This window comes from Strongylocentrotus purpuratus, unplaced genomic scaffold, assembly GCF_000002235.5.
Source record: "Strongylocentrotus purpuratus isolate Spur 01 unplaced genomic scaffold, Spur_5.0 spur5_scaffold_12, whole genome shotgun sequence".
NCBI lineage: Eukaryota > Metazoa > Echinodermata > Echinoidea > Camarodonta > Strongylocentrotidae > Strongylocentrotus > Strongylocentrotus purpuratus.
Window position 1 is genome coordinate 10,894,916 of NW_022145597.1, and position 9,595 is coordinate 10,904,510.

The following is a 9,595-nucleotide window of genomic DNA, read 5'->3' on the forward strand; positions in this document are numbered from 1 at the left end:
TCCAGTAAAATAATACAAACTCACAAAAACTTGCTGGAAATCATCTTCAATAGAAACCACAACTCTCATTTGCACATAGTGACCTGCGGTTAAGCACATGGTGTCGGGCCTACTTACATTGATTTCCTTATCTTTCTATGCTCATTACTCAGCCCCTATACATTTTCTACCAAATTCGTTTGGCACAAAAAAGTGGGAGTTTTGTTGAATTCTGTGAGAATTTATTTTCTACCATTACCAGAACTCAAGCTTATCTTTAAGCTGATGTTTCAAGCCAGAAGGGTTTTAACTCTGTGTAAAACAATACAAGATTACGACCATCTGGTTTCAAACATACATTATGTTTTTATGTACCTAGGGTAGCGACATCAGTATTATGTGGTCTTTATGGACAAGTGATCTTTCTATACAGATGGCCACTATAAAAAAAAGCCCATTTCTCTGTATTATCATTTTTTCTACAGAATACTGGTACTTTGTGACTAAAGCATTCAAACCTGCTTTAGTGACAACCTGTCTACAAAGACCACATCTTTTGTTTGCGTTGAAAATGGTTTCGCATTGAAACATGTACTAAAGGAACCTGTCTACAAAGACCACTTTATGTGTTTCCCTTGGACGGTCGCTATAGACAAGACAACCCATAGGTTGAGTGATATAATTTATAACTATAATTCACATCTGGGTGCAATACCAATATTGCTTATTCTGAATCAACAAGTAAAATAATCTTTATTCCATTACATCCCAATTTAAATGGGATAAAGTAAGTTATCTGGCATTTATATTAGAAATGAATAAAACACTACAATCTTATAGATATCAAAGGCTAATCACTTAAGCATAGTTCTTATAAAAAAAAGAAGCAAAATAAAAAACTTGGGACGGATCTGATAATAATATACTATTAGGTATTTCTAAAGTCCCAACCTTAAACTAAATAAAATATGTTGCACATCTTCACTTTTAAGAGCCTTTAATCTGCGTTAAAGCATATGGGACAACGCCCTTCTGAATCTGAACAGATGATACACTCCTGACAACGAATATTCAACCTGTTCGAGCCCCTCCTACAACCCATCCTCTCTAACCGGCGCTATATTTCTCTTTAGAACTATAAGCTCAAGAAAGATTAGCCAACAGTCCTTTTCAGGACTACACACACACTCAAGAAAGAAAGATTACCGACAGTCTTTTTCAGGACTCCCCAATCCTCCCCTTTCTCTCACATGGTGCAACCGTAAACCTACTGTATAGACGATACATCGTTACATTGTAAATAAACATACCTCACAATGGGTCAATAAGTACCACGACATTTCTGAACTGTTCATAGCTTGAATTCTGTTTACTGCCTCACATCAACGATTAACCTTTTTTTTGTTGTTGTTTAGTTTTAACTTTTTCTTTCCACATAACATGCAAACTAATCATTTAGTCTCTTCATAAACTTTATCTTTGACAACCTCTGGCTGATTGGTATCGTCCGGGCTCTCCAGTTTTCTACCGAGGTTGTTGATCCCTTCTGCCAGTTTCTCTGGGACAGCATTGACGGCCTTGGCGACCCACTGGCGAAGCACTTGGGAGGCCACTTCCTGGTTGCTAGGCGACAGGTCGTAGATTGATTGAGCAGTGTAGAGCTGCATGGGCCATGGAACTGCAGCAGAAAGTGGATGAGATAAAAATACAGTCAAACCTGCATTAGTGACCACATGTCTACAAAGACCACTTTATGTTTTTCCTTGGGCGGTCTCTATAGACAGGTTCAACTGTACTAAAAGTGCACCAATCACTCCTAAAAAAGTATTTTTCTCTGCATGTTTCCAGTTTCCTGTCGCTATACTATACTGGTATTCAAGCTTTGACCTCCAAACGTAACTTCTATCATCATAAAGAAATATTGCAAGTTTATTATAAACTCTCAATTAACATTAAAGCTAATTGAAAGCTGACTAGTCAAACCACCTGTACATGCTCGCACAGAACCAGAGTCTGACATGGGTTCCATGAACGGATTTTAATGTTTTTCTTTATTTTTGTAATACTCCATATCTGGTAAAATTTTCTGAGGTTTATTTTATATAGGCTACGAAAGGGGGTAGAAAAGATACAGAATTCATTATACCACAGACTCAGTTAAATCATTTACACGAAATGCAGTAATTATATCAATGTTCATGCTGTAATAAATATTCCAACAGGCTACATCGATGTAGAGCTATAAATTTCAAAGGATATAGATAGGAAAGGAAACACATCGAACATACAATTCAAATTATCTGAAGCATGGAATTATCAAAAACACTGGCTTAACCCTTTGTATACAGGAGCCGAGCGGTCCCTGTATAAAGCCTAGGGGAATTAGATAATTCAGAATTCAGGAGGTTAGATTAATCTATTCAATTCCCTTTAAAAGGAATTTAAAAAGAACAATTTGACTTACTGCTTTGAGATGGCTGCTGTAATACCGCTATTAGCATTTTCATGAGCTGCTCAACAGACTGAACATTCAGTACAAGCCCAATCTGTCCAACGTTGCCTATGAACAAAAAAATATAGAAAATATTTCAATACATTTCATTCATTCATTCTCCACATGCCAGTAAAAAAACATGTAAAATACGAGGTTTTAACATCAGAGCTTTTAATATTAGAAATGTAACACAGGAAGAAAGTAAAAGGATTATATAATGAATGCCCTTGAGTGTGATATACCCATACATCACACACACACACACAGATTTAACCCATTTCGATGGAAAACAGGTGGCTCATATATTAAGCCTATGGGAATGAGAGAATTCAGGAGTCAACGGGCTCGCTTACCAATAACCTTCATCACTGCACAAGCAGTAGCCAACGAGGTGCTCGATTTTCCTGCCAGACTTCCATCCCCAGGAGTTCCATCCTCTTTCTTCTCAGCAGTGCCCTTGGTTAGACTCTTGCTCCAGTCTTTCAAAACGGGCCAAAGCTGTCCGATGATGAGCTTATTATTAGTCCATTCCCAGCCTTGAGAAGAGGCTAGAAGCTCGACAGCCTTAATCGTTTCAAAGCACTTGTTACCCAGAAGGATCTGTGTTTTATCTGAATTTCAAGATCAAAATAATGGGTTTGGAGTAACGTCATGAAGTACAGATGCATGTATGCAAAATTAAATAAACATTATCTAAATTTTAAGAAAGAATAATGGATTTTAAGTAGCCCTATTTTACTGTGAGCACATAGTAGAGCACATAAGGGAGCATCGATTCATAATAATAATAATAATAATCAATTTTTATATAGCGTACAACACATTACAAAGTATATCCCTATGCGATCAATCTGCTCACTCATCGCTCTTTTATTATTGAGAGTATATGTAGACGTGTTGTGGTCTAGTCCTGCCACGGCACTAATGTCCTTTGTCATGATCGACCCGGGTGGGGTAAATGCTACATTTGTATCTGAACACCATTATGGCAGCCATGCTAAAGCCAGGTTAACAATTGTGAAGCCACCAGAGTGTCAAGTCTGACAGACATGAGCGCTATACTAGAACCAGCAGTACTATTATAATTATTATTATTATTATTATCATTTGAATGTGCGATATCTCTTCAAAGAAGTAATATTTGAAGCCCGCCTTTCACATCTGGAGCAAAATACTTTCTGGTGATTTAAGGAAACATCTTCAACTTACTTTGTTGGAACGTTGCTATGTCAGGATCCTTTAGCAAGCCTATCAGCCAATGAGCATGGGCATCTCCCTTCGACTCCGAGGCCATGGGATTCCAATGGCACAGATGGGCAAAACACTTAATAATCTACGGAAAATAGATTAGTAAAAAAATTACATCAAGTAAACTTGCTAGTTGAAATGTTTTATAATTCAATAACCATCTACATGTATATAATGGTTGACACAAGCTAAATAATAATATTACAGTTGTCGTAGTTTAGTGGTTTGAACACTTGACTGGAGATGCTGGAGGTCGTGGGTTCAAGCCCAAAGGCAGCACTAGTATCCTTTGCCAAGACATTTATCTACATTTGCCACTCTCCACCCGGGTGTTAAATGGATACAGGTAGGAAGGAAAGAATCCCTTGCATTCCTTGCCTGTGGCCTCAGTGAAATATAACGTCGCTCCACAAAACACTGACTTTGTCTGTTCATATATTTTGTTATAATAAACTCCGGAGCATTCAATATTTGTATGGTGTTATGTAGTATTCTGTAAATACAATCATTACCATTATTATCAATTATCATACATACAAGCCCGTTTTCCAAGAGAATAAAATCATATATTCCATTCCCTTTGTTTGATCAAGTTCAATATTATTAGCATATTGTTTTTTCTCTGTATATTACATCACCTGTGGAGAATCAGCATGTAATATTTGTTACAATATTGCAAACTGAGCGTGATTTTCTCATATTTAATCTTGCGCATGTGTATGAGCATTTACTCGCAAGCAATGCCAGCTGCTCACTTGCGCGCACAGTAAATTTCACTGTAGATATATTTAATCGAATGTGCATCTATGATAATACAAAAGCTGGCATTCTTTTGTGGTATATCAGACAAACTGCATTCAGCTAGCACGAATATTGCTCTTGTATACAACTCACGCAATATGCGTCGAAATCGGCAGCCTAGCATAGCCGGGTAATGTTGGAGCGCCTTGAGGACCTTGCAAGGTCGATACGTGCGCTATATAAGAATCCAATATTATTATTATTATTATCATTCTCAAGCTGAACGCAATATATCCGATATACCACTCACGGGCAGCCGATATCATATAGATAATTTTGGACGTACCTTCTCTGCAGTTTCTCTTGTAAAGGCATTAGTGCTCTTGGCGTCAGTCTGAAGTTGGTGCATGAACAAGATTTCCATCGTTGAAATGAGGGGGTGAATTCCACCATCCTGAAAAGAAACAAAAATTAAAAGTCATTGCTTAGTAACAACATTTCTGGTGATAACTGAGGGAAGAGCCAAGTGGTCTTCAATTTCAAATCTGTAATAAAATATAACAATTCTCGCTACCCCAAATACAGTATTTGGCCGTAGAGGGCAGCACCAGCAATGGGTGTATTAGGCAAAGGCATTTCCGGTTCCCATACAAGTCTGATAGAAATTATAGTTTCAAAACCAATAAACTATATAATTAACAGATTATGATGGTGCCTACATAGATCTCATCAAATCAACGGGGGGAGTTCATGAATCCTGAACAACATGGCACAAATGACCCCAAATATCCATCGTAGTTTTATTTTCATCATTATTATCAAGGGCAAACATTGTCTGTTCCATCTCTTCAACCATTCTCAACGACCTTGTCGCCATCCATCACTTTCCAAACCAAGATAGTTCATCGTGAACATCGTCACGGTCATCATCATCAATGTAATAACCACTAAAGTCCCAATCTGATATTAATCCTCCCCTCCCTCTCCCTCCTCATCCCATTATCATGCTCATGATCATCACTACCCATATTACAATCATCACCATAACCATCACCATCATCACCATTTACGCCACCAAAATCATCATCACCACCAAAATCTTCATCACCACCATCATCATCATAATCGTCATCATCATCATCATCACCATCACCACCAAAATCATCATCATAATCATCATCATCATCATCATCATCATCATCATCACCACTATCACCATCATCATCATCATCATCATCATCATCATCACCATTACCGCCACCACCATCATCATCATCATCATCATTATCAGCCCATACCTTCTTTCTCAGAATGCTTGGCCAAACAGCAGCCATGGCCAGTAGAAGATGATATCCATTGGGTAGACTTTCCCTGATGATATCATAACACATGACCCTGGCTCGCACCATCCAATCTGTGCAAACAAAGCCAGAAAAATAACAATATAATCTAGAAGTGTCGCTCTATTTTGCATTCCAAGAAATAAAAGGGTACAGAGTATCAACATCAGGACAAACTTACAGGAGACAAATCACACAAAAAATAAATATATTCCACTCTAAGTTTAATGCCACTATACTATATTCAAAATATGAGACTCTAATATAACTTCTATGGCGAGATATCGCAAATTTTGAATACATACTCAATAACTGTGAGGAGACTAGTTAATGGACTTATACACCCTCACATCTATAGATAAGGGTACACCCTTTATAACAAGTTTGACTTTTGGTTTTGCTGTTACTCTTTGTTTAAAGGTAAAGACCAGTTTTGGAAACGCCCCCCTCTCAAAAAATGAAATGGAGGCTCTTATTACCAATCATGTAAAAGAATATGTTTTGACTAATACGTGATGATACAAATTTTACCGTGAAACCGCCTACTAACTGATATACAGTGTGTATTTGGGAAATTTTTATATTTATTTGGAGCTGATAGATACCGCGAGGTGTTGCGCACATATCGCGTAGTCCCATATACATATTTCTGTGTACAGTGCTTGTAACTTTACCAAGAATGGGCCAAATTTCTTATCATTTTGATGATTCCAGAACCTTGCAGTACACACCAATACTTATACCTAATATGCTAGATGATCAACCTTTTCAGATCGATTCCACAATGTTTCTTTCACAATGCAAACGCATGACCAGAACTGATCTTTACCTTTAATTCATTCTCCCAAACCCAAAGAATCTGAGTAAAGTTATCTGCAGTCAGATTAATTCTTTCTAGCTGTGCATGAATAACTTTTGGAAGTGATTCAAGTACTCTTTAGGGTGTGTTAAAATCTTCAGTTCATAGAATGAGAAAACAAGATCCACCTCTACACAAACCAAAACATTATTCAACACATAGTTTTATTTCGCTTATTTGTTTGTTTGTTTGCTAGTCTGTTTGTTTTTACGTATCGTAAGTGATAATAACAATTCGTCTTTACCTGATTCTCTGCAGATGGCTGCAAAAAGTCGGCTGAAGGTCAGAGTTCGGCTGAGGTCCACGCCTTCCTGACTAGCTAGTCTTTGCCCAAGTTCGCTCATCAAATAATGCATCACATTTTTCTGTGGCAACAAAAAATAGTTAAAGGCTCAAAATCTGATACTAAGATACAGAGTTGGGGCTTGTTCAGATATTTTGCGGTAAATCGCAGCAAAAAAGCTGCACTCGGTTTCTCAACGTGTAACTGAATGGAAACTGCAAGTAATGAAGGACTTGTGCGTCTTCACCGAGCTCTGTGATATTAGATACAGTAATGTGGATGGCATTGCGCTTTACGTCATCATTATATGTCATCATCATCATCATCATTTTGCAGCGTTATTTCTGAAGTAGCCTTTAAGAGGCAATCGTATATCTAAAGCAAGATGCTTTGAGAAAAAAAAAGAAGAGGAACAGCTTGAAAAATATTTGAAAGATATTTGTTTTCCATCAGTACTACGTACAATGTAAACATGATTGTTATAGGTTTAAGAGCATAAGGGTGTTTATTTAGATCTATGTAAAGTGCATAAAGAAACTTCTGTTTATTATGCGCTCAATAAATCTATCTTTATTATTATTATTATTATTATGAGTGAACATCCTTCCTGCTTTCAGCAGACAATATATACCAAGAGCAATACTTCAAAACCAGAACTTTCACAACATAAAAATTGAGTAGATGGCCTTTTTTTATCGCATGAAACATTCACAAAATTTGCAGACATAAAAAAAAAAAATGTGTACATCGACAGCACGAGAAAGAAGCCTGATATCCAAGACGTGACACCCAATGCGGAGATACTCTTGGCCTATTCTTACTCACTGTACAAGTATTAACTGTGATAAAAGTGAAGCGAAACAAAGTATGCTAGCAAGAAAGTTGTCAATAAGCGGCTTTTAAAGGTACCAGTCCAAGTACCTGGTATTATATAGCATTTACCTCTAGATTGGGAAAACTGGGAGAGCTTTTCAAGAAAGGGGGGGGGGGGGGGAAGAGTTAAAACCCATCGAGGCAAATGTTGGATACATGTTTAATGTATGTAATCTTTCATTTTTCATTGATCCACTAATGGTATATATGTACATTCTACGATACACAGCTGGAAGTATTCTTTTCAAAAGGGCAAAGAAAAATAATTCCTGCTGCACCACCATCACTATGGCTGTGATTCAGTATTCTAAAAAAAGCACAAAAGTGGGGCTCCTCCATGTTAACAAGATCTGTGGGTATTTGAGGGTCATTCGTACGAGTGCAATCTCCATAGTGGACTATTGACTAAGCGGGAGATGTACATGGATATATATACATATATATACACTCACTCTTTTCTTTTCTCTGGTCCACAAGTAGATGGTCTTTGAAATCTGCTCTTCATGAGGAGAGATCACGGGCTGCGTCGATGTGTTACCCACAATGCACTTGGCGTAGATCGCTGGGAAGAGGTTCACGCTGTTCTGCCCCAAGAACTGTTGAAACATTAAAGACGAGAAGCAAGATGGGGAAACAAGTAAGACACACAAAAAATGATTGAGAGTCATTGAGAAGTGCTACACATGTATTTTTCTTGCAATCCATGAAAAAACTTAATTTACATATAAACGTAGGTAACTCATACACAAGTAATTACAGATGTGTACTTGTGATGTAGACACTTAATATTCTCATTCCAACACTGTGCGATGACTCTGTCATACAGTAATTTTGAAAAATTTGAGTGCACCTTGTTTTAACTTTTATAATAACAAAATGTATGTAGCCAGTAGTTATGGCTTAACAATAACATTTCAAACAAACCTGTGTATAATGGTTAGGTAGAGAAACCTCTTTATGATTTAGTAATGGAGACCATATATTTTCAAACTTTTGAGAATGAATCTAGACGAACCTCAATGATGTAGTCAAACAAACCAGTGTATAATGGCTTGGTAGAGAAACCTGTTTATTTTTTATTAATGGTGACCATTTATTTTCAGATTTTTGAGAATGAATCTAGACAAACCTCAATGATGCACTCGCCAATAGGAAAGACAGATTCCTTTGGGCTGTGTTCTCGTATCAGACGAAGTACATCATGAAGATGAAGCTTCTTCAGGGCCTTAATTTGGTCTGGCGTTACTGGACCAGACAAGAGCCTGGACTGGCTTGGTCTTTTAAATGCAGTCTTGGCCTGGGCCTTGCTTGGGACTCCATCTTGAGAACAAGTTGGAGTCTGGTTTAGGATCCCCTTTGAATTTGAGGATTCAGCTTGTGTTGTGCAGGGTATAGTCTTTTCCAAGTCCTGGACCTGGTTTACAAGTCCTGGTCCAGGTTGGGCTACATTCGGTGCAAGGCTATGGAGGGCTTCCTGGGGCTTTGGTCTGGAAGCCGGAACAAACCCTGGGTAGACCAGTCCTCTGTTTCTCGGGGCTTGGTCCTTACTCGGAACCTGGACCGAATGCTGGACCAGCACATGAGTGGCAGGTATAGGAGGCTCACAAGGAACCTTAAACTGGGGATTAGCACCATTTTCTGACTCCTTGGCCTAATGAAAGGAAAAAATAAATAAAAATGATAAAATAAATAAAAAGCATTTCATAAGAAGAAGCACACTCATGTCTTTATAATAGTGCAGGGCAAAATACTATACACATCTAGAATAGAATGAACCT

At 37.8% G+C, this 9,595-nt stretch overlaps 1 protein-coding gene across 1 annotated transcript; it reads right to left on the reverse strand.

Moving 5' to 3' along the window:
* Positions 1–325: 325 nt before the first annotated feature.
* On the reverse strand, positions 326–9,540 carry LOC100887876 (little elongation complex subunit 1). The gene is made up of 10 exons (XM_030981355.1): positions 9,535–9,540; positions 8,947–9,468; positions 8,270–8,413; positions 6,906–7,026; positions 5,761–5,876; positions 4,809–4,916; positions 3,683–3,806; positions 2,827–3,084; positions 2,444–2,539; positions 326–1,657 (listed from the first exon to the last, which is right to left on the reverse strand). The coding sequence occupies exons 1-10, from the start codon at positions 9,538–9,540 to the stop codon at positions 1,431–1,433; spliced, it is 1,722 nt and encodes a 573-aa protein (XP_030837215.1). The 3' UTR covers positions 326–1,430.
* Between the last annotated feature and the right edge of the window lie 55 nt (positions 9,541–9,595).